The sequence below is a fragment of the Crotalus tigris genome, unplaced genomic scaffold (assembly GCF_016545835.1).
Source record: "Crotalus tigris isolate CLP2741 ecotype Arizona unplaced genomic scaffold, ASM1654583v1 scf7180000017739.2905288, whole genome shotgun sequence".
Lineage (NCBI taxonomy): Eukaryota > Metazoa > Chordata > Lepidosauria > Squamata > Viperidae > Crotalus > Crotalus tigris.
Genome location: NW_024096605.1, coordinates 2,019,263 through 2,044,431, shown reverse-complemented (window position 1 = coordinate 2,044,431; position 25,169 = coordinate 2,019,263). Strand labels below are relative to the sequence as shown.

The following is a 25,169-nucleotide window of genomic DNA, read 5'->3' as shown; positions in this document are numbered from 1 at the left end:
GAGTCTGCATAGAGTAGTGCCCTCAAAGCAGTAAAAATCATTAAAATAATTAAAATCTTCATAAACAGGCAACTTGGACTAAAACAGTTAGAACAATAAACCATACAACAGTACAACAGGGGCCCCAGCTATATATAACAACCACAATTAAGCCCAGAGCTGGAAAGAGAACTTGATCTTAAAGGCTTTCCAGGAGTCCAGGAGAATCAGTGCCATCTGAATCCTTAGGGAGATGCTGTTCCAGATGACAAGCGGCCACGATAGAGAAGGAACATATTTTTGGTCCCACACGATGGCAACATTGAATTGTTTTTGAAACTGTTCCATGGAACTCTAGGGTTTCATAAGAACTTGATGGAACTATGGTATATGTGAGAGAAGATTTTAATATGGTTCATCGCACCATATGTTCAGACTTAAGTTGGCATTTTTGCCCACCTATCAAGTCCTTCCCAAGAGCCTAATAGGATAGGCCTATGTAGAAGTTCGGTAGTGTTACAAATATTGTTGCAGGATGTAAGCTGTTCTAAGCAAAGCTGCCTTTTGCAATTGATGGATGGTGATTTTGTCAATGCCGACGGTGTTTAAGTGATGCTCCAGTTGTTTTGGGATTGAATCCAAGGCGCCTATTACTATAGGTTCTTTGTTTTGCCACACAGTCATTCAATTTCTATTTGCAGGTCTTTGTATTTTGTCATCTTCTCTTATTCTTCCTCTTAGAAGAAAAGCTGAAAAAACTTCTGTAAATCTGGAGCATGGTCGGTACACTTCCCTGTTTCTCATCTTCATGAAAATACCAAATACATGATTGACCCATTTGTACATGTAGTCAGTTTTCAATCTTTTAGATATATATATTTCCCCAAAATATATGATTTCAGGTTTCATGTATTGCTCATGTATAGACCTAAGTGAAACTTCCCTATATGAATCACCAACTTAAAAGGCTGTCTAAAAATGACAGTTTCATCTGTGTTCACCAATATTTATTCCAGAAGTGAATCTTATTACAATTCATCATTCCATTGGATTATCACAATCAACCTGCTTTTTCATTGAATTGTTATCTGTCTCACCCTGACCCTGGAAACAACATAAAGGCTTATGTGGGAGATATTGATACAAAACTGAAAATAGGGCATAGCAAAGGCACAGTGAGAAATGGGGTAGATTTGAAGCCAGATGCCATTACATTTAATTGGGAGGAGGGAAAGGAGTTGATAGGAAGGAGGAGAGAAGAGGGACAGAAGAAAAGCAAAGTAAGAGATAAGAGACTCCAGCTCCCTGTGGACTGACAGGAAAGTAAACTGGGAGTATGAGAACATACTCTATGAATCAAGCTTAGTTAGTAGAAATATGGCCTAAGATGGAAGGGTAGAGTGGATAAGAATAGGATCTCCTCACACTGTGTGTTTATTGGTTTAACTTATACCACACATTACACCTAACTGCTTGCAAGGGATTAAAAAAATGCTCCAGCTTCAAAAGAACATTTGCCAGCTCTTCGCTGTCCCAATTAGGGCCTGATAAAACCACTGGTAGTCACACACCTGTAGAAAAGCGAATCTATAGTGAGTTGATTGAAAAGAGAGATGACGCCTTTAGCATTTTAAAAAATTAACAACCATTAATATAAATTACTGATCTTAACAGCCAACAATAATACTTTGCCTGTGATCTTTCTTAAAAGCTGGAGGTATAGTTTCCTTGCTTAATCATTAGGGTCATTTGTGGGGGGGGGGGAAGTGTTGCGTCAATCTGTCTGTCTTCACTTTGTCAACTATAAAAATTCTTCAGGCCACTTCATTCATTACATATAAGATCAAGTAATTATTAGCACTTAACAGCTAACTTGTGAAAAACGTACATCAGGATTTACAAGGAATGTTTCAAATTCTCTCTGAATGTTGAAAATCATTTTAACACGATGACAATGATACTTTTTTTAATAGCTAGAAAGCTTCGTCATCTAATTAGGACTACCGTGTAACCATTTATGTGCTGTGTTAACATACTTATTAAAACTACCACTAAATTTATTGTAGGTGGGGCAGATGGTGTTACAGCCACCAATACTGTGTCAGGGTTGATGGGACTGAAGGCGGATGGCATTCCTTGGCCTTCTGTAGGGCACAGCAAAAAGACCACCTACGGTGGAGTATCAGGTAGGTATTGGTCTTTCTTATTAAAAATTCTTTCTTTGAGGCCTGGAACCAGCAAGAGGTGCCATTAATATGACTGCATTATTGTGCCAATTGTATTTTAGGTTTGTTGCTGGTCAGAGTTTGCTAATAATCATGACAGATTGACTGTGAGCCCTCATGGGCTGCCCTTTCCTGAATGACGAAATGTCGCAACCCAATTTTACTGATAGGGTCACCCCTGAGTAATGGAGGAAGTCGCCTTTCTTTTATGACCCACATTTTTCCTGGGATTTTTCATTCTGTCACAGTTGTCAGGGTGCATGTTAGACAGGGGCTAATCAAAGGGCACTGGAAGAAGACAAAAATAAACATTCCCAAATGGGAAGTTTGCTGGGATTTTTAATAGGATATGCAGTCCCTACTGTAATCTGCCTTCTTAACACATTTCATAAACACAGCGACTCTGCTGCACCCCCCAAGCTTCACTGATCTGATATTTTCCCATTTTTCTCCCTTTGTGATACATACACCAAACTGCTCCATAGACCGGATTCCAGCATGGAACGTTATTTTAAGTCCTCTGGTGGGGGAGGGGGGAAAGTTGGTGGACAATAACCCGGAGCTTTATTTTCACTGATGGATTAATCTGTTTGACCCCCATGGCCTCGGCTGCTGTGACATCATGAACTGGGGCCTGCAGAGACAATGCCCCGAGCTTCTGGACTGTAGTGGTATGGAGATTAGTCTCCTTGGAGATATAAACAGTGGTAAATATTCATAGCATAATGGTACCTTGCTGTTTGAGCAAAATGCAGCTGAATCAGGCCAAATATATGTAGTGGAAGCCAGACAGACAAAAGAAAACAGCCTTCTTTCAAGCAGTTCTATTATTCAGATAAACACTTTCTCTTTTAAAATGAGCATTTAAAATAAATACTGAAAGTACATAAAGGCAGACACTGGGTTACTTAAACCAGTTCCTCTCCCACCCCTGTGGGGAGTTAGGTATGGTGGGGGAGTCTGGCAGAGATGCGGAAAGAGTGACAGGGAAGGCAGAGAGAATGCACTTGCATACTCCGGGGGTTTAAGTACTTCCTGCATTTTATTATCCCATTTCAATTTTTTTCCAGGCTGCCATGTTGACAGCAAAAGAATAAAAGAGGTCACCAAGGGTGCTGAGCATTAAAAATTAATAAAAGAACTATTGCAGTAGTATTTTATAGAAGTAACGTGATTTAGTGCTATGTGGTTTTTTCCCCACTTTCATTCATTTCAAACTGCCATTTCTGAATATTCCTTTATCGCTTGGCCGTCCAATAAAACTATAAAATTGCTGTATTATGAAAAGTATGTCCTCCGTGCCACAAATTTAAAGCATGTTTATAGTACCGATTATAGTGGCACCTGAACCCTTTACCCTTTTCCATGCCTGTCCCTATTTCCATAGTAAAGCTTTATTTTCATGGTTGAAAATTCATTTCATTTACAGTATTTACAGGGGAGATATATATGCTTGCCATTTGAAAAGTCCCAGTCTGTGAGAAGTAAGGGAAATTTCTCCTCCAAAATTCAGAATAATGGCGTTTTTGCAATGTAGTTTTAAGACTTTAGCATTCACACTATTAACAAATTATGTGTGAATGGGAGGATAAAATTAACAAAGCTATAGTATCTAGCCAAATCATCATAAAGCTCCACTGGTTTCAGTGAGAGGTAGATCACCTAATAAACAACTCTCAACTCAACTCTGAAAATTGGTAGATTTAGGAAACTAAATGAATGAATAACATTCCTAATATTTCACAAACATGCACAGTTAGGAAAGGGATAAAACACTTTCACACAGAGAGGCATGCATTGTTGGTCTATTCGTTTTGTAAAGAGTGGGCTGGGATGTCAGGGAGAGATGAAAGTCCCAAGGGTTTCCAAAGTTACTGTCAACCCCCTGGCTGTTTCGGATAAACCTGTCACTCATGTTATATCAGTGGTTCTCAACCTTTCTAATGCCGCGACCCCATAATACAGTTCCCCATGTTGTGGTGACCCCCAACCACTTATACATCACTGGGTGCCAGGGGCATGGCCAAAGAAAAGGGGAAAAAATGTCGGACAGCCTTGTTTGGCGACCCCCGTGAAATGGTCGTTCGACCCCAAATGGGGTCCCGACCCACAGGTTGAGAACCACTGTGTTATATAAACATAATTGAGTGGTTTAAGGGAACTTCTGTCCTTTCTCCCTGCTTCCGTATAGAGACCAGACTTAGAAAGTTAAAAAAAAAAAAGGTAAAGGAATTTTATTCCACTAGTTGTTGCTGACTATAGGGGGCAGTTCTCATTTCAAGACCATTGAGCCAGCACTGTCCAAAGCCATTTCTGCGGTCACGTGGCCCACATGGAGTGCTGTTACCTTCCCACTATAATGGTACCTATTTATCTACTCGCATTTCCATGCTTTCGAACTGTTAGATTGGCAGGAGCTGGGGCAAGGATGGGAGCGCACCACATCATGTGGTAAATCTGGACTGCCGGCTTTCTAGCCAACAAGCTTGGCATCTTAACCGCTGAGCCACCACACCACCTGCTTAGAAGAGCCGCACATACACACAAAAAGAACTTCTGTAGGAATTTTCAATTTTTCCTGCCAGGGACTGGCAGTACTTTTAATATGATCTCTCCAAGACTGAATGTGTCATCCACAGTTCTGCCAACTTCCAAATTTCAAAAAAGAAAAAAGAAAGAAAGAAAGAAAATGTCAGGAAAGCTAAAACTCGAATTGAACAGAGGTTGGTAAAGGATCTTAAGGAAAAAATGCTGATGGTCCGGACCAGGGGTCTTCAAACTTGGCCCTTTTATGACTTGTGGACTTCAACTCCCAGAATTCCTCAACTGGCATGCCTGGCTGAAGAATTCTGGAAGTTGAAGTCCACAAGTCATAAAAGGACCAAGTTTGAAGACCCCTGGTCTGGACTATTGCTCAAGCATTATAATGCAAAATTCTGGACAATGGGTGAAGAATGCCAGTGCAATATTAGACTGCAGCTACAGAACAGTTTCTGAATCATGTTAATTGTTTCACTTTATTCTGTAATGGTTAGACCCACACACAAATAGGTTGGCAGAATTGTGGCCTGTTCATGTCTCCCACTGACACCATTTACTTAGGCAATCATTTGTTGGCAATCCTACTTACTTTTCCATAGGAAAGAATGGATGAGTTCACCTGTATCCCCAAGATCCTGAACTTGCTTCCTTAATCTTCAGAACATGTAGTGGTGTTCTTTGCAATTCCGTTTCTTCTCAGAGTGGTTACCATGAAGTGATCATGGTCAATAAATGCCACATCTTTCCTCCTTGAAAAAGACATATGTTTCATGATCAGATCAATCCAATCAGAATGTTGGGGCAGTGCCTCATAATATAAGGATTCCTCTCTCAGTCTTCTTGCAGAACACAATCAACCTATATTCTCAAAGTCTGCCTCTTCTTTGAAAGTTTGGGAATTTGATTTAGTTTCAAAGGTACAGGTTGTATTTCATAACACTTGCTTATGGTTATTACCTTTGCCTACTGGGCTTATTCCTTTGTTTTATTGTATTACTATAGAAATGTTTTTCCTCTTTCAATTCCTGTCCTTTGTTTGATTTCGGGGAGGTGTACTCATTCAGCTGCAGCGTGGCTACTTCCTACTTCTGTGTTTTGACTTTTTTGTTAAGGACTACCACAGGGGTGTCAAACTCAATTTCATTAAGGGCCGCATCAGCATTGTGTTGCCCTTTGGGGACCTGGTGGGTGTGGCCAGGGTGGGTGCAGCCTACTGGGTGGGCGTGGATGGAGTGGGTGTAGCCTACTGGGTGGGCATGGCCAGCTCTACATTGTTCGCGTCAAGGGTGCCTGTGGGGGTCTGGGCAGGAGTGGGACAGATCTGAGGATCTCTGGCAGAACGGGGTGGGACCGGGGCAAGCGCCAAGACATGGTGTATTTCTTCATTCGTCACAAAGGGTGACACTTCCCCAGCATGCACCCAGGGGGCGGGGCCAATGCGTCAGGGGCTGGTTCCTCACTGTTTCTGGATGGCCTTATGGAGCTAAGACTGAATGCATTTCAGCATAGATGGCCACCACAAAATTGTACATTGGCTCCCGGGCGGCCTGGGCCAGGGCCAAGGCAGCGGGAGCCGTTCCCTCACTGTTTCCAGGATGGCTTCGTGGGCCACATGAAACCACCTCGCGGGCCGTATCCGGGCCCCGGGCCTTGTCTTTGACATGTCTTGACTACCACAAGCTTGAACTTGCTGCAGATGCATGGCAGGAACACAAATATATCACAAGCAGTAAAATCCATTTTTACAAATCCTGTCTGTTCATTTTCACCATTTCTTTCTTAAGCTATTACCAATAGAAATAATCAATTTTTCAGACTCTCGGGTTACCTGAATACCTATTGTCCACATTCGTAGGAAAAAATTAAGAATTTCTCCCTGAACAACTGTACCAATTTTTTATTAGTTCAGCCACTTTGCTAATTTTGTAAAAAAAAAAAAAAAAAACTGACTGCTTTTTATACCCCATACAATCTATTCAATAGTCTCTGCTTCCTCAATAGATAGCAGTATCCAAACCCCCATAATGGGAACTGTGTGCTCTTAAGACAGAGAAATGAAATCAGCAGCTATTCAGGATATGGCCTACTCACACTACATAGCTATAACACAAACAACTTTTTTTATTGCCTTCAAGTCAGTGTTTGTTGCCTTCAAGCTATTGCCTGAATTAGTCCCAGCAATTTTCTTGGCAAGATTTCAGAAGTATTTTGCCATTGCCTGCTTCTCAGGGCTGAGAGGCATTGACTGGCCCAAGGCCCCCAGCTGGCTTTGTTCCTAAGGCTGGAGTAGTACTCACAGTCTCCTGGTTTGTAGCCTGAGGCCTTAACCATTGCACCAAACTGGCGCTCAGTGTTTCTAATGACTCTTCAGTGGCATTGTTGCAGAATCAGCAGATCAGTTTTCTGAAAAAGCTGACCTAAGTTATCTGTCCAGGTATTTCTGATTAATAGAGGACTAACGTATTGCTATATGACTTTCAAAACATGGCAAAAGCTCATGCGTTCAGAATAAACACTTTTAAAAGACAGATGTGCCATGCACACAAGCCCTTCCTTCAATATTATTCTGTCGCCAAAGACATTTCAGAACTGCACAGGTTTCATCACACTTGGTTGTATATGTGAATGGATTTTTAAATAAGCCGCAATTAAATTTGCCTCGTATTTTTCCCTAAGAATACCAAAGAGAACATGACCACCTTTTTTTTTTGAAGATTTCCATTTAGAAGGATTTATAGCTCACACTGTCTCACTGCAGTTCTTAGTATATTACGCAATTGTAACTATAAATTGGGGAGTTGGGGAACCTGCTGTTTGCATTCTACTATGCTATTTTTTGTATTACTGAAATAAATTATTCTAATAGGATTAATTCTAAATTATAGATTTGTAAAAGTAATGTAGTGTGCATTACAGTAGTGGAGGATTTTAATAGAAAAGTCTGTATTCCAGAATCAAATGATAGTTAAGTAATATCAGTAAATAATTAAAATATTATTCAGGTTTACTCATCCTATATGATGACTTAAAGTCATATTTCATAATAGGATCATAGATCTCATTCCTCAGAGCATACACAGTAGAATTATTATTTTATTTCTAAAAGCTTTGGTAGAAATCAGAGCTTTATTCATATTATTTAACATAAAGTTTATTTTTAGTTCATTATATGATACACGGACATTATGAATTGTCCAGGCTGGTACATTGAGAGCAAGATCTGCCAAACAACAAAGGATATATATGTTTCAGTGTGTGGGGTAACACTCATTCTAAAAAATGCAATCCATCTAGAGTTACCTGTTTCAGCACTTTCAGCTCTGTAAAAATAGATCTCCTTTGCCACAGTTTTAATTGCTAATTAATGCTTAGCATGGGTTCTAATGTAAATTTTTTTCTTTTCTAATTTGTTAACCTCTTTAAATGTTTGCCTGAGTAAGGGTATAGATCGAATAAACAAACTGATCTATAGGAATTATATTCTAGCAACTTTATTCTTCCATTTTAGGTAATACAGATATTTTGCATAAAAATATGTAAACCATGGATCAGTATCAGCTAAATCCTTGTTCCTGAGACATATGTACTTGCTTCCTTTTGGAAGCATAGATAGGGTAGCTTACATTGTTTACCCAAACGATTTATATTTCAAGCTCTGTCAGCGTTAAGAGGTATTTAGTCTGGGCAAGGTATCCAATTCCATGATGCTTAAACATTGTCTAAACCAGGGCTAGGCAACCTTGGCTCTTTTATGACTCGTGGACTTCAACTCCCAGAATTTCTCAGCCAGCAACGCTGGCTGAGGAATTCTGGGAGTTGAAGTCCACGAGTCATAAAAGAGCCAAGGTTGCCTAGCCCTGGTCTAAACTAAACCGAACTTCATTTTCATTTTGCATCAGCAACTTGTGTCTTCACTTATTCTGTGGTGTCACTTTGTGTGCTATTCTACCAAGTATGAACAGGATGCTTCCTTCTTGTAACCTACATTAACAAAACTGTCTCATGAAAAAGTTGGCTGAACATTTTCATTCACACGCATGGATGCCCACACATAGAGACTGTATTGACTATTTGGAAAACATTTAATGAAAGGTTATTTTAAAAGTGCATCAATCCGGAGTAGACACACATACACCCAGAGACATTTTGAATTTTGACATCTAAGTTCCTAATGTATAAGACCTGGAGACTTGAAATTTCTGGTTTTTTCCACTTAGTATGTTGGTCTTTCTGGAAGGGCACTTTTGTTTGTTTGTTTGGTAAACTGCTTTGTAGTTAAAATTAACAGTCATTTATAATTTATTTGGGTTTTCAGTTGTTAAAACAGTTTATATACCAACTCTTCCCAAGACACTGGGTAGTTTACACCCATGAAAATACAATGAAAATAATCAATAATCAATAAAAATCATATTCCCCATAGCACCCAGCCTGGCAGGGGGAAGAGCAGAACTGGGATTTAACCTGGATTCATCGCACAATCCCAAAAGGTCTCGGACCAACCTCCTAAATTCCTTGGAACCTTATCTAATTGTTCTCAGGAAGAGGATGCCAGTCTGAGGAAACAAAAGTATTTTGACTACCTTTCTAAAAAACTGTAAGATAGGAGCTATTCCAACCTTGGGAAATAACAAGCTTATTCACAACAATGGAGCTTCAACAGAGACTTGTCTCCATGTTCCCACCTATTTAATCTCAAGTGGGCTTGAAACCAATAGCAGCGCTTCCTAAAACAGCAAATAGGATGAACAAATTCTGCTTGAAGAAGTTGGCGCCAAATATAGCTGGAAGCCAAGCACACTGCTGTAAGGCTTGTATGTGTAAGCATTAGCATTTTGGATTGCTCTTATTGGCAAATCTTATAGGCAAGCAAAGTAGAACCTTTAAAAAAAATACGTTATTCGGCTCCAATAACTGCATTTTGAATTAAAAGCAGCTCCAAAATACTGCATATGGAAGAAGTTTAAATTAGAGTTAAATCAGGCTTCCCATTTTAAAAAGAGCTGCAGCTAGCTACCAGTTAAAACTAGAAGAAAATGATCAAGCAGGGACCATGCATGCAGGAAGACCCCCAGGTTTTGGACCCACTCCTTAGGGAACCTGTGATCCCATGCGGAGTCAGTATAGAAGATGGAATAACAAATATTATTTATTGCAAAGTGTGGCTTTTTCTTGCTGGGATTCACTCTCAACGTGTCTCATTCTCTATCATTTTGGTTCATCCCAGAATAATGAAGTAAACTTATCATCAACATGTGGATAGTATCCCATCCTGAACTGAAAGATAATGCCTTCCACTGGTTAAAGGAGGACCCAGCAATATTTTGTACAGCCTGAATACAAATGCAGCTGGATGTACAAACACTATTTTATACTGCGTTAATATTTCAAACAAAGTAATACTAGCATTCACCAATTTTTACTTTTTTGAATATTTAACCATTATCTATCATTTTACAAAAGAGTCTTTGGTAGCAGTGTATTTAATCCAATAAATAATAAGATATTAAAGCCACATTGTTTGCTTATGGGGTGGGGAGGCAGAGGAACACCAATCCTTTTGACTTGGGAAAAATCCATCACAGAATTTGGAGACTACGTTACTGTTGGATTTATAAAAATAAAAGGCAGTTGTCTTTCGTTGAGAAGATGTGTAAAACTAATATAAAAATTATACTTTAAATCAACTTTTCCAAAGACCAATTTCTTTTAGTGTCAAAAATGTACATATATAATGAAACATGAAAATTATGTTCATACCCTATACGTTCTTCTATACATTCTTCTATAAGAACACTGAAAAAACATAAATCATTAATAAGAACTCATCTCACCTTAACAAAGCTTCACTAGGCAGTGTGTCAGGATTCATTAATCTCTAGCCACCCTTTCCACAACTAGTGGGCATGTTTTTCAACTATTTTGGTTGTCTGATATCTTAAAAGCATGTCTTGAATTAATATCTGCTTTGGTTTTTAATAGCCTATTAATCAAGGGTTTATATTTTTCACTCTTTGGGGAAATTTATGGTACGGTTAACTAAGGAACAGTCATATTTTAAAGGTTAATCATACTCCTTACTTGCATCACTTAATTTCAGAGGAACTGCTTTGTTCTCATGGGTAGTCATAAAAATATTTAAGCATTTGTGTAATGCTTTCCAGAGGAGTTGTGCAAAAATGTTCCAGTCTTAAAACAAAACACTCAATCTCCATAGGTTTTATTCCAAACCTGAGTCAAAACACACAGGTTTGATCCTGTTTTTCAGCAGCATTATTTTAAATATCCAGCTGTTCTGGCTGCTGTAATTGATGCACTGCTTTGAAAGCTGCGATTCAGTTATTTATCTATTATTTCCACAAAAAAAGTGTAAAACCTCACCTTGACAGTTAGAGCAGCTAGTTCCATCTCTTTTCCTATTGGGTATGGTATGATCTAAATAATCTATTATGGAGGAAGGTTTAGGAGAAAGCAGCTATTATCTAAATACATGTTTAGAATAAATGTTGCTGGGTGATAAGACATTATTCCTGATTCACCAGGTTAGACAGGATGCTGCTACATCTTCAAGCAGAGAAAAATACTGTGTGGCTTGTTGAAAAGATGGTTGATTTTTTTTAAATAAAAAAGTCTGTCTGCCATGCAGTTGCTGCCTCCTTCCCACCCACTTCCCTACTAATACTTCTTTGCTACCGAGAAAGTAGAATTCATGGGTCTTCATGTGAAGATGGTGTTATGCTTTCTGCTTTCTTTTGCACATAAGTAGCCCTAAGGCAACTGGAAAGGTATGCGTTTGTAAACACTGTGTGCATTATGCAGGTGTTGTTAATGTTGTCGAAGTTACCAGATTGTAAAATATAAATGTAAAAGCTGGGTTTCTGGAAATTGAGCATGTGGGCAGTATGCACCGTGGGTATGAACTTGTGTTTTGCAATGTTGAGCTTCTAGGGTGTATGCTAAAATGATGATAGTTTTTGTTGATTTGTTGAACACTGCTGCCTAGCAAATGCAGTAGTGTGAATATAGAACATTGTTTTTACTGCTATTAGTCCTGTTATTCATGCACTAGCTTAAGGACATTTTTTTTCAGCTACTCCTAGTAGAAATAATCACATCAATCCAGCAAATGTGTTGTTCTTTCCTGAGGAAAACTGTGCCTGTTAAAAAGGCTGCAAAAAAAAAAAAAAAAAAGCTCTGGCTAAAGCTTTGTATCCACTGCATGTTATGGAGTTGTTTAAAATCTTTTCGGTTTGTTTCTAAGAAATTCTACATAGTCCAGAGAGAAAAATTAGCAAGCAAAGAACTTGTGCTAACTTTTCAGAATCTCCTATGTCCAGGACATTCAAATTGTTTACAGTTTGATTTTGTAAAAGAAAGATATAGAAAATATTTTGAATTTTATCTTGCTAGGAAATCGCCAACTCAGAATATTCTGGTAGACTATTCTACTGTTTTGTCCTATCTAACTCAAAATAAAAAAAAATATTTTCCCAGTTTTCCAGCCTTTGCTACCTTTACATATTTTGACGGTAGTCCTTTTAGTAGCACTGCAGCTTAAATGAGCATAATACTTTAAGGCAGTGATGGCGAACTTTTTAGAGACCAGGTGCCCCAAAACCACCCCCACCCCCCCTCTGCCATGCCCACTGGGCCACCCACCACCTCCATGACCCACCACAGATCACCCAGGCAGCTCAGCAGCGCCATGGTGGCCAAACCCTCCACCTGTGCCCCGCAGCATCATCTGCACGTGATGGGGCGCAAGGGCAGAGTCTTGTCCCTGCTGCCCAGCTACCATGTCCTTGGCTGCTCTGCTTTGTGTGGGCTGCACCCAGGGGCGCAGGGTGGCTGGTGGTGAGGAAGGGGCTGTGGGAGGAGGCAGGGCTGGGCTGGGGAGATGGTGTGTGTGTCCACAGAGAGGGCTCCGTGTGCCGCCTCTGTCACCCGTGCCATAGGTTCGCCACCATTGCTTTAAGGCATTACTACCGAGTGAAAACTTGACAGCCAAATCTTGCCAGTGGAATGATTGTTGAATGGCTTTATAGCTGAAACACATTCATACCATTGGAATTCCAGCCAAGAACTTCCTGAATCATAGTTCAAAGAAGTTTTTTCACAATACAACTTCCATTACATATCTGCTGTTCGTTCCAAATAACAATAACATAAGTTATTTTCTCTACAGTTATTAGAAGCCTGATTTGGAATACATATTTTAGGGAAGAGAAAATTAACAGTGCTTCTTAAGTGGTCTTCTGACTGTTTTGTGGCCAACATGATCAGAAACCCCACATTTTAAAAACTTTATTTATCTATTGGTGCCTATCCCTCATCCTCAGTGGAACTTTTTAAAATGTCAAAAGTAACTTTTAACCTCAGAGTTTGGAACACTTGAAGTACATTTACCTGCTTCTACAAGTGTTAGTTTCTGTCATGAAGAAAAGGTTAAAGTTTTACGTTTGCCTACACAAACAAATACATAAAATTTCTTTCGTGGAATTTTCTAGAAGGAAATCTTTTTTCTATACAATCATAGCATATCTGATATTTTGATTTATCCTTCATAATATGATTTGCATTCTATTTGTATAACACATGAAATTATGAATAACAGAAATAACGGTGGTTTGGAATAATACCCGCAATGACAAATCGTGGTTTGCTCCTGGCTAGCGAACCAAAATTGGAAGTTGTGGTTCCAAATTAATTGCATAGTATGATTTTTGTTACCTATGGTTTGGCACAAGTACTGAATTGAAAAGTCAGAGGTACAGCAGCAATCTCTGAAGATTGCTGAGCCAAGGACAAAGATGGAGCTTAATAACCTGAGAACTGAACAGATAGACAGGAAAAGTGAACAAGCAGTTTTGGGCCAGGATTCCAACAATAAATTTGAAAACTGAAATCAAGTTTTAGGGCTTCAGTTTGGCTCTTGTGTTTTAGCAACATTAAAAAAAAAAAGAATTCAGTTCGTTAAGAGTTACATATGTTTCTTATTTGTTTTGCTTTGCAAGTCCCTAAATAATTAGCAATGCTAGATGGTCAGAATTTACCACACCCAAAATGTGAGGATGCTTATTTATTATCTTATTAGTGTGCCCAGTAAGTGGAATTATGTGGATGAAAGCTATTTTAATTTATAAAAAAATGGAAATCAGGGGTGTCAAACTGCCGGCCCATGGGCCGGATGCGTCATGCTGAAACTACGCCCACCCCGTTGCCAGCAAATGGAAAAAAATACATTGCGGCACATCACGTGACATTGTGAGTTTGACACCCTGGGGTAAATAGTTAAAGAACACACAATCTATAAATAAATATCCAAATGTAAGTTTGACTCTTACAAAATGGATTCTAGGGAAACAGAATGAATATGGCTGGTAATTGTTTCCTGCCAGCTCTATACCCATTTCACCATTCTTGAAGGGCAAGGAGAGGTGACAGATATGGTGGACCCAATCCAGCCAAATTTCTTATATTGTTTCTTCTTCTGTTTCATCTAATCTCAATTATTCCCATTCACAGAAAAGAATAAGAGAAAGGTAAAGCAAACAAGAAGTTGAATATTACTATATGGGTCATCAAAATAACAGAACAGCTTATTTTAGAATGTATAACTAAGAACAACCCACTCCTGTCTGGTTAGCACTGCAGCTGGTACATTAGCCTAAGATGATTAAAGGTGCTTCTAATTATCATGTTAAAGCTCATGTTTGGTGTTAGTTACTAGAATAGATCCAGGAAGTCCTACTGCATTGTTCTGCGCCAAGTATATTCTTCATCAAAGAGGAATATTTTACATTTGCAAACAGGAAAAAAACCAACCATAAAATAAGGATTAATTCCATATATATCTTGCATATTATGTGAATCCACCTCAATTTTGTCTTCACACAACCTTTATCAATAAGATTGGGTAAAAGAAGTGAGTAAACCTAATGAACTTTGTGACAGAATGGAGATTTCAATCAACTCTTCTTTCTCAAGTGGGAAAATCAAAAGTTACTATATGACATATTGACCCTCTCAGTCCAGATTGTGCATTACAAATTGGCTAATATGGTGACTTGACAAACTCATCTGATTAACCCTATAATCCTATAAAATTGGCTCACTGGATTAAGTAAGATTTATTCCCAGATAAACAAGAATTGGAATATAGTCTAAATTTCCTTATTTGGGGATAATGTGGTGCTTAAGTTAATGGGGGGAAAAAAGACTATATTTTCCATACTTAATCTTTGGACTATTGTGTGCACAGATTGGAGAATTAAGTTCAGAAGATAAACCTGGAGCTTCTGAAATGCTCAAAACCCAGTGTAATTTAATTTATTTAAAACAGATGTTCCACAAATAGCATGATTTGATTCCATTAAAGTAGATGTTTGTGGGTCCTATTTCTGGATTCTGCTTTCTGGCATTGGAGAAACATATTAGTTGAAAGATTTTGTTTTAAATTCAGTGCGAAACATTTTTTTTAACCAAACTAGTTGTTTTCATGAAATAGGTTTCTTAAAAATCTATAGAAACTTCAGTCCTTGAAACTGTATTGTATTTCTAAACCAGGGGTCCCCAACGCCTGGTCTGTGGACCAGTACCGGGCCAGGCCATACCAGCAACCGGTCCATACAAACAGCAAAGCCCCATCTGCGAGATGCAGGCAGAACACAAAACCACACACTGTCCAGTCCACAGAATAATCTCTCTCCACAGAGTCAGTCCCTGGTGCCCAAAAGGTTGGGGGCCTCTGTTCTAAACCTTTCATAAAAGTTGAAGAAGTTTCTGAAAGAAGCAAATTTAGATGAGTGGCAGAAGGGTATCAATAAATTTATCTGGGCAGGGAAAAAACCAAGAGTAAAACTTAAAATTTTACAAGATATACGAGAGAGAGGTGGACTCAAGGTACCGAATTTGAAATTGTATTACAATGCTGTGGTTTTAACATTAATTAGTGATTGGGTTAACTTAACAAATGTAGATATACTCCTTTTGGAAGGATGGGATTTACTTTTTGGATGGCATGCCTATTTAATTTATAATAAAAAGGTTGATAGGGTCTTTAGATCTCATATCTTAAGAATTTCTTTACTTCGGGTTTGGAAGAAGTAAAGTGATTCAAGAATTCCATTATGGGCTATTCCATGGCATGCAATAGAAGGAATAAGGAGAGGAGTTAAGATGGATATTATTTCTTATACACAATTACTCAAGTGGGATGGTAAAAATTGGCAATTAAAATTTATGGATGAATTAGCACAAGAAAATATTATTTATTCATGAGATTCTTTTAATGTTAAATTTAATTACTACGGCTAGGTTGTTAATAGGGCAATATTGGAAGAAGGAATTTTTGCCTACTTTGCAAGAATGGTTTTTTAAAGTTTCTTATTTAGCGGAAATGGCAAAAATTTTGGCTTTTTTGAAAGATCAATTGCAAGAGAAGTATTTTTGGGTGTGGAAAAGATGGATAAATTTTATACAATATAAGTATGATATAAGAAAATATTATCTAGCTTTTGAATAATTTATATAAGTTTAAGATATTATATAGAAGTGTAATTGTTATTCTTTAATTTTTTACTTTTTTATTTTTTATTTTCTCTTTTTTTCCCCCTCTTTTTGTTCTTTATATATAATGGAGTTAAAGCATTTTATAATCTGCTTATTGAATGTAATTATATTTGCTTAAGGTTTATTTGGGTTTAATTTTTTTTTTCTTGTAAGATTTAGTTAAGGCTGTATTCAGCTCTGGGAAGAACGGGGGAGGGTTTGGGGTGGGTTGGGAGGGATTGGGGAAGGGGTTTTTTATTGTAAATTTTTTTAAAGTTTTTTAATAAAAAATAAAAAGCTGAAGAAGTTTCTAGCAAGCAGTGAATTATGATATCCCTTCTTATGAGTGGGAAAACTAATTACTGGAGCAATTCTAACCATATAGGACAAGTAGCAAAGTTGATAAGCCAAAAAAACCAACAAACAGATTTTTCAAATTATTTTCGGGCAATTGAGATATGTCATATACAGATGGCAAAAGGCAAGTAAATGCGGGGAGGGGTGTGGCATTCCTTATATTCAATAAGAAGTTATATTTTTTTAATACGAATAGTTTCAAGAGAATCTAGAAAAATCATTCAGAAACTTTGTGATTATATACTAAGCAAAAAATATTAAAAAAACCCAAATACTGTAAGCAAGTTTTATAGAAAAAGACAAAGAACAAAACTGCATAGTCATATGGAACAAATAATGTGATGCTGTCACTGCTTAGCCTACTTACCCAATCCCCCAGTATATTTAAAACACCACCAAGGGACACCAGCTAATATTCTTGCCTTTGCCTCTTACCTTTGCTTCCGTCTTCTCCCTCAACCACTTATCGTATCCTTTCCTTAAGAGAACTAGTAACACGGTGTCCAGAGTTTTAGATAAATAGGAGGCCCCTGTGGATGTGCAGATTAAGACTGAGACTGAATAGGATTAGCCACACTTTCCCAATGCATCTAATTCCAATACATTTCCCTTTGTATCTGTGAAAAGAGCCTATAATTCAGCCCAAGTTAAATAAATTTAAGTACCACTAATTTCAATTAGTTTCCTTACATTGGAATCAGTATAATTTAAACAATACTTAATTCTGTCCAGTTTCTAGCCTTGTTTTAGAAGCAATTATTTAGATAAAGTAAAGCTGAAAGGGAAAGAAATTAAGTGTCTAATTCAGTAGCAATTTCCATGTTTAAATGGTGTGACAGAAGATATATAAAACACAATTGTTTTGTCCATCATCGCAAATAAAAGATGGCAGCTGAAATATCCCTGTTATGGTTTCATATGGAAAAAGAATCATTTAAAAACACACGCCATATTTTGCTTTAATTCTTTTTCAAATAATATAATCAAATTGTCTCCAGGAAAATATATTGATAAATATATCATAAAAGTGATTTGCTACATATACATACACGCACCCACCTTTAGATATATTGTACCTAAACAGACCTTCTCTGCACACACCTTCACAGTGTTTTTATTAATAGATAACATACATGTCAACTTCCCAGAAATTGATTGAATGGATTTGATAAGTCACAGCTGTTTTGATCCTCTGATAACTGCACTTGGTGAAGACTTTGTGGGATGCAAGGGAAAGGAGGAGGAGGAGGAGAAGGAGCTTACATTTTCCAACTCACAAGTTGTTTATTGATTATGTGATGTCAGCTGTAGTCATTAGACATGAATCGAAATTTAGCTATTGTGAGACAGGAAATGTATGTGATATGCATGCGTGTAAGAGCAGAGTGTACAATTCAGCTCTGTTAAAATCAATGGGGCTCATACAATTTATTTTAGTGGGAGGTAAATTGCACCTGGAGAGAAAATCAGAGAGAATAGAAGAGACCACATGAAAAGCCTATTTTACAGAGCAAGGCCACAAAAAGCCTACTCAGAGAGCAGGGCTGCAACACAAATCTGATATGATTTTAATTTGGGGCTATTATTTCTCTTAAGTGGAGCTCCCTCATTAGAGTGGCTCATTTACATGTATTATGTACACAGACTTACAAAAAATTTGCTTTATTCTCTTACTGTAGTCCTGCCTGCTGGCTCATTTCTTCTATTCCACCCCCACCCAGCTCAGCGCTGATCTGAGCAGAAAAAGACCAGAGCCTTAATAATAGATTTTTGACAGTGAGCTTGCCTGTTACCTGCCCTACACTAATCCCCACTGTTCGTGTTTGCTTCATGGCAACAAAGCAGACAGAAGGAAAATGCCAAGTGGTGGAGTTTGAGGTACAGCCCTGCCATAGCTTGACATTTCAGCAGAATAGCAGTTTATGAGATGCATAATTTTTCATCGGGGACTCGGCTGCTATTTTCATAGAAGCTTGCAGCTCATCGACTGAATGAGAACTAGGGCAAAGGTTTGCAGATCCAATCCTTCCATTCTTGGGTTTTTTAAAAAAAATAAAATAAGTCCTTAAATAATTTTTTATAACATGCATGGGGCTAGGTGTTGTAATCAACACCACAGTGTCTCCCTTTCCTGTGATTCAGGCAGACTTTGACAACGTATGTGCATTAACAGTCTTTAAATTCATTTAATTCAGTTCTTTTAATTCATTTAGTTTGTTCACCTATCATGGTTTAGGGAGCCTTTTCTGTACTTCTCTTGTTTTCCATCAAGATTTCATTTTAACAATGAAGAGCATTAGAATGTGATTTGGGACCTTGCATAAAAGTGTTGCTGAGATTTACTCATTGGTACAGTTCTGATGTTCATATATAGCACAAGTAATTGCAGAGTTTTGTGGGTTTTTTTTACAATATTCTTGTAAGGTGTGCTGGTAGTCTTAACTACCATTTTGCAGAAGGAGAGCTGAGGTTAATACCACCAATAAATTCCTTGCTTGAGTTAAGAAGAACATATTCTGCCTCATGCTCACTACAATATATTAGCTTCATCATAAGAATAGCTAGCTTCTTTCTGAATCTTTTGTATTTCTATCGATATTTTATTTTATTTTAAAAAATTATATGCTGCAAACTCCCATTACTGGCTCCAGGCAACTCACATTTATATGCATTAATAATAATTGTTAAAACCAAGCTAAAATTATTTTTTAAAACCCTTTAAATGACCTGAATAAAAAGAAATATTTTAAGCCTACCCTCAAACTGGATCAAGGAGGGAGCCAGGCTTAGTTCCATAATTTAGGTCCGCCACAGAAAAGGCAGAATTAGAAGTTGAAATTAAATATATCTCTTAAAGAGCTACAAAAAAAAGGCATTACTGAAAAACTAAGAGAACAAGATAGACACTGGTGTACAGATGATCCCTCAAGTAATATGTGCTAAAACCATGCTTTCTAAATCATAAGCGCACTGAACTGAGTTTTGAATGCATATCTAGTGCAGTTATTTCCATAAAGAGTATTTGGCATCTACTGGAAGATTTGCTATCTTTGCTGTCAGATCTTGGTCCAGTTGCAGTTTTCAAGCTGTTCTCAAAGGCTGTTGTGTGGAATAAACCAACATTAAATTTTACCAGATCATATGCTATTGATAATGAGGCTATCCAGTATCAATACTGCATCCAGAGCAACTTCCAGCTGCATGCTTGTCCCTTATGAAAATGTAACTCCATCCCTGAATTCTGAAATCCAGGCTCTGGAATTACCGCCAATTCTTATATGGATTCAGAGTGATTCCCACATCTGTTCCTCAGATAAGTGCAAAAGTCTCTTGAGATATCTAATCCTGAGCATGTAGCAAAGCAGAACTACTGCTTCCAATAGCATCCTAGCCACAACAAAATCTCGATGTGTAAATTATCTTTCCTACTAATAATATATGCTCAATATGTGATCTTTCGCAATAATATTTAGATAAAATTATAAATACAGTGGGAAATTAAGTGGTACCATGTGGGACTATCTTCTCCAGAACAATTCTTAAAAGGGTTAAGCTGAATTTTCTCAGTGCTACATGCTGATCACACTCGAAGAAATAAAAAGTGAAAACCATCACAGGTGTACAATCTTAGAACTACCATATCAAACTTCTGGAAAACTTTGTTATCCCACATCACTTATGCCTTTGGTAGGATATCTGGCCAGGCTTAAGGTAATATTCCACAGAATTGCTTGGAATTCAACTAGATTCATCAGCGTCCAGGGGCAGGACCATATCTTCTAGAATAGGGATAGTTATGTTAGCCTAACCTTCACCAAGAGGGATTTTGGCCATGAGAAGTGTGCTACTTCTCAAATTACCTTAAGTATCCCATCCTTACATGATAAAATGAATGGAAGATATGATCTACTTCATGGTTGTTTTTTAAATGTAATGGGTGAAACTTGCAGAGGTCATGAAATCCTGATCATCTCCTCTCAAGGCAGTTGCAACAAGAATATTGAAGTATTTCAAGACTAAAAATACCTTGATATTTTCAAAATAGTCTAAGTCAGGGATTCCACTAGTCACATCAAAATCCAAATTTATAAATTACCTTCCCCTACTACCAATATATGGTCAATATGTGATCTTTCTCAATAACACTTAGGTAGATTTTTAAATATAGTGGGAAATTAAGTGGTACCAATGCACTGCCAAAAACACTACAATTATGTTTCCATGAAATTGTTAGGAGCTGATCCCAACCTAGGAAAATGTTAATTTTACTTGTCCAACTAGTAGGTGTGCAACCCACCTGCACAGAATTTCCAGCTGGCAGCAGATGAGCCCATATAATGCTGTCTTTTTATCTGGCAAGCTTCTGTCATACACACCAGGCTAATCCTTGATCCAGGATACTATTATCTGTGTGAAGACAATTTGAGAGAAGGGCTTCAAAGCTTGCCATTCATTAAAGCAGCCTCTGTTTTTTTTTCAGGCTGTCATGCCAGCATGGAGAGGGAGAGAAAAAGTTCCAGCTGCTTTAAGAGGCATATTAAACTTTAACAAGTTGACTTTGTCAAACAGCTGCATCTTTTTTTCAACTTTATATAAAAGCCTGTGGGGGGGGGGGACAGCTACTTTAATGAATAGCAGTGAAATACTATGCTCATATATCTTCCAAAGGAATTCTTCCACATCATATTTTTAAGCATGCAGGGCTCAAATTAATTGTGTTTGCTTAATGTGTGTGTTTACTCTTCGATTGGCTTCACGAATGCCATTGTTTCCAATAGAACTATTTTTTTTTCATTAGAGTATTTTTCTCTTCTGCACATTTCTTATAAATTAATTTAAATATTTAAATTCATATATTGTTTTCAAAAATGGAGAAAAGCAGACCTTGGGATGCAGATATTGCCAGGCTATGCCTTAGTGATAGCCCTTCTTTTTGAGTCTTTGGATGTAGCTCACTGTTGTACAGTATTATATGGAACAATGGTACCATACATTGGATTAATTAAAGAATTTTTACAGAGAACTGAGTTCTGAGTATGCCAAGATTTCAATTTTATGTTAAATATTTTCTAAAAGGCCAGAACCTTAAATCTCAGGGGTTGTACCAAGCAATGTGCTGTGAATTTAACCATAGGCTAACTGCTAATGATAAGGAAAAGAATCCAACTTGAGGCAGCTGTAATACAGTCATTGGATTAGGCTATCAATCACGCTGTTCCCCAAGGAAAAGGTGAAGAAGACAAAACAGTGAAAAGGGAAATTAGGAAAGGAAGGCATGACTGGAATAAGAGTCCTCACAAAATTTATCTGTGTGTTGACTTGTATCTCCCAAGTATCAGGCAGAAATGTCCAGCTTTGCTTTCAAGCCTAACAGTCAAAGTGTTTTGTTCCAGGCTTTTGGAGTATGCATAAATCACCAGCTCCTAAAGTGAGTCCTTGAAGAATAGCTTTTTAAAAAAGGAAAGAAAGTGCATTGTGCAGGTTTTAGTTATGCTGGCTACTTTCAGGAACAGTTCAAATTATTTTTAAACCTGTAACCATCTTTTACTTCTGTTCATGTTCTATTGCTTTGATCTGTTGAGGCATTATACGCATTATATTCAACTATTGTACTAAGCCATACATGACTATGCACTTTTGAAGTTAAATGTATTTTACACATTATTATAAAATATGGGTTTTTGTATCTATTTGGGAAAGAGTTTTAGGTTGAAAATTTAATTGCAAAATTTGGGGAAATGCAATCAGTAGAATAACTGGATTGTGGGCCACAGAAAAAACAATAACAACATAAATCATTTTTTGCAAAACTAAACAAAGAAAAATTGAAACGAGTAATATGTCAAGGCCAGTTGCTGCAAAAGCTATAGATATAGAAGAATTTGAGGATTTTGGTTTCAATGTATCTGGAGAACATATGTTAAGTAATGGTTTAGTAGGCCAGAGAACTGCCTGAACAAAAAAAGATATTGATGTTTTGGTAGATTCTCACAGAAAAGACTACATAGAATTCCTAGTAAGAAATTTTTCCTTCATCCTTTGGTTTTGGCAAGTTATGAAAGAGAGCCTCTACCATAGATATGAGTGCGTCTCAATTGTTTTCATAATTCTTTCAGATATAAAGGATTGAAAGGTTCTAATCAGCAAGGCTCAGAAATGGATTAGAAATCAGAGCAATTAATACTATACTGGAGTTATGTTGCATTCTATTATATAGAAGATTTGATTTCTTAAGGACGCCAAAGTGTAGGAGCCTAATTCATTAAAGAATAGTTGACAGAAGCCTATGACTATTTCACAATTTTCTGTGATTTCCTGTTGCTCTGGAGACAGCTCTTCCAATTTTAATTGTATTTTATTTATTTATTTTCCTTTTGACCCTTTCATGCACACTGTAATAGTGTGCTCATTTAATGGCATTGGTGTCGTGGGAATTGATGCCTCTGATTAGGGAAGCATTTCGCAATGGATTTTCCCATGAAATGCATCTGAGTGTTTGAGAACATTATTATAGAGCGAACATTTTATACAACTGTAAAAGGGTCAGTCAATGAGCATAAATGCTCAGTTGACAAGTCAGGAAATGAATGAGAGGACTGAACAGTCAGATCACTAGAAATTGTTTTCATCTTTAGAATGAGGAATAGGATTGATTTGTGGCTGCCATTGTTTGAATAGACAGAGGTAGGAGATCAACTTTTGGACATAATAGCTAAGCAGGCAGCACTATAAAAATAATTAACATCATATTTTTCTGAATTATCAGTGCCTGTTTCTTTTTCATTCTAATATATTGCATGTGTTCTATGTACACATACCACATAAAAATGGGTATAAGCAACTAGTTCTCACGATAATACCGTGTGGATCAAAACACTTGCTATACTATAGTATTAGGTAGTGTGAGACATTTTGTACATAGATCATTTCTTGCATAAAACAACCAAGTTTGGGCAATCCATGTCCAAAACAAAGCACATGTTTTCTATCCAGACCCAAACTATTTGTTTTTCATCTAGGCAAAGATGTCCCATAATAGGAGATAGTTGGAGAACTGGCAGCATATAGCAAAAGAAAGCAAGAGGAATGAAGTAACTGAGACATTGGTGGGGGGAGACATAGGCTGGTTCATTTACAATATGCTAGGGAATCAAATAAAATTGGAACAGTTGGGAAATCAGGGAAGAATAATAAAGACATTGGACGATTAGGAGAAGATATGGGAGAATGTGGGCTGTTTAGTTCTGCCACACTTGAATTTAAAAATGGCAGCAACAGTAAACAGGAAGAAAGGAAAATGCAACTAATAGGTTTGTGGACTGGCATATAAATCACATAGGTTTGTGGGCTGGCATATAAATCAAAGCTGGGAAAGAGAGGACAATTGAAGTCATCTTGTTCTTCTTGCCATACAAGATTCATTTAAAATTTGGCCTTGGTTGAAATCTGGAACAAACAAAGAGGACCCAGGTTTCAGTTCATGCATGCTATGATTTAGTCAAACACCCAGTTCCACATTGTGCTTATTCCATGGACTGAACAAAGCATATTATCCATTTTGTGCACACTGTACATACATATGCATTAATGAACTACTTGACCTGTCATTTCAAAAGTCTGAGGCAGGATTTCTTTAGGTAACATGGGATACCTTTGTAAACTTCCAAGGAAAAACATTTTTCCATATTTGGATAGAATATTCTTGCAGGTTGGATGTTTTGAGAGATGTAATCTGAAAATCTAGGCTATTTTCTCATTTCAAACCAATTTGGGAAGGGTCCAGGAAAATAAGTTGATTTAGTCTCATGATAACTCCAAATACTTGATGTTTGAAAGCAGCAGATGTTGTATTTTATATCCTTTCTTGCCAGTGGTGATTTAATAGGGCTGCTTATGTGAATCTAAGGATGTTCTCCTGCAGAGACAATGAATATAGTGGCAGACTTTAGAATATATCCAAAAACAGACGGAATAAAATACCACTTTCAAACTTTCTAATCTAGATCATTTCTTTTTTTTTATTGTAAATATTTATTAAGTTTTAAAATTTTACAAAAAAAACAAAACAACTCATCCCCAAACCTCCCCAACCCTCCCATTCCCTCCCCCGACCTTCCCAGAGCTGAACATAAGCTTAATTAAAATTTCTTCAAATAATGTAAAAGAAAATATAAACCATAAATTAATCTAAATACTAAATACATTAATTAAACAAGTTATAAGATAATTAACAATAATATGTATATAAAAACATAACTACCAAAAGAATAATACTTGAAAGAAAAAGAATAAAGAAAGAGAAAAAAAGAAAAAAATAAAAGAAAGTATAATAAAAATAAAAAATAAAAAAGAATAAAATCTAAAAAATATTTTAAATTTTAAATATAAGTTATTGAAAAGCTAAATAATATTTTTTAACATCCAACTTGTATTGTATAAAATCTATCCATTTTTCCCATACCACAAAATACTTCTCCTGCGATTGATCCTTCAAGAAAGCCGAAATCTTTGCCATTT

The 25,169-nt window shown here is 37.1% G+C and overlaps 1 protein-coding gene across 4 annotated transcripts in view; it reads left to right on the top strand.

The window, feature by feature from the left end:
• The window catches only part of DPYD (dihydropyrimidine dehydrogenase), a 567,113-nt gene that overhangs the window by 434,792 nt on the left and 107,152 nt on the right, over window positions 1–25,169 (top strand). For all 4 annotated transcript variants that reach the window (XM_039339800.1, XM_039339803.1, XM_039339804.1 and 1 more), the window contains one exon: window positions 2,046–2,165. In XM_039339800.1, the coding sequence (XP_039195734.1) occupies window positions 2,046–2,165 (120 nt within the window). The remainder of the gene's footprint in view (window positions 1–2,045; window positions 2,166–25,169) is intronic.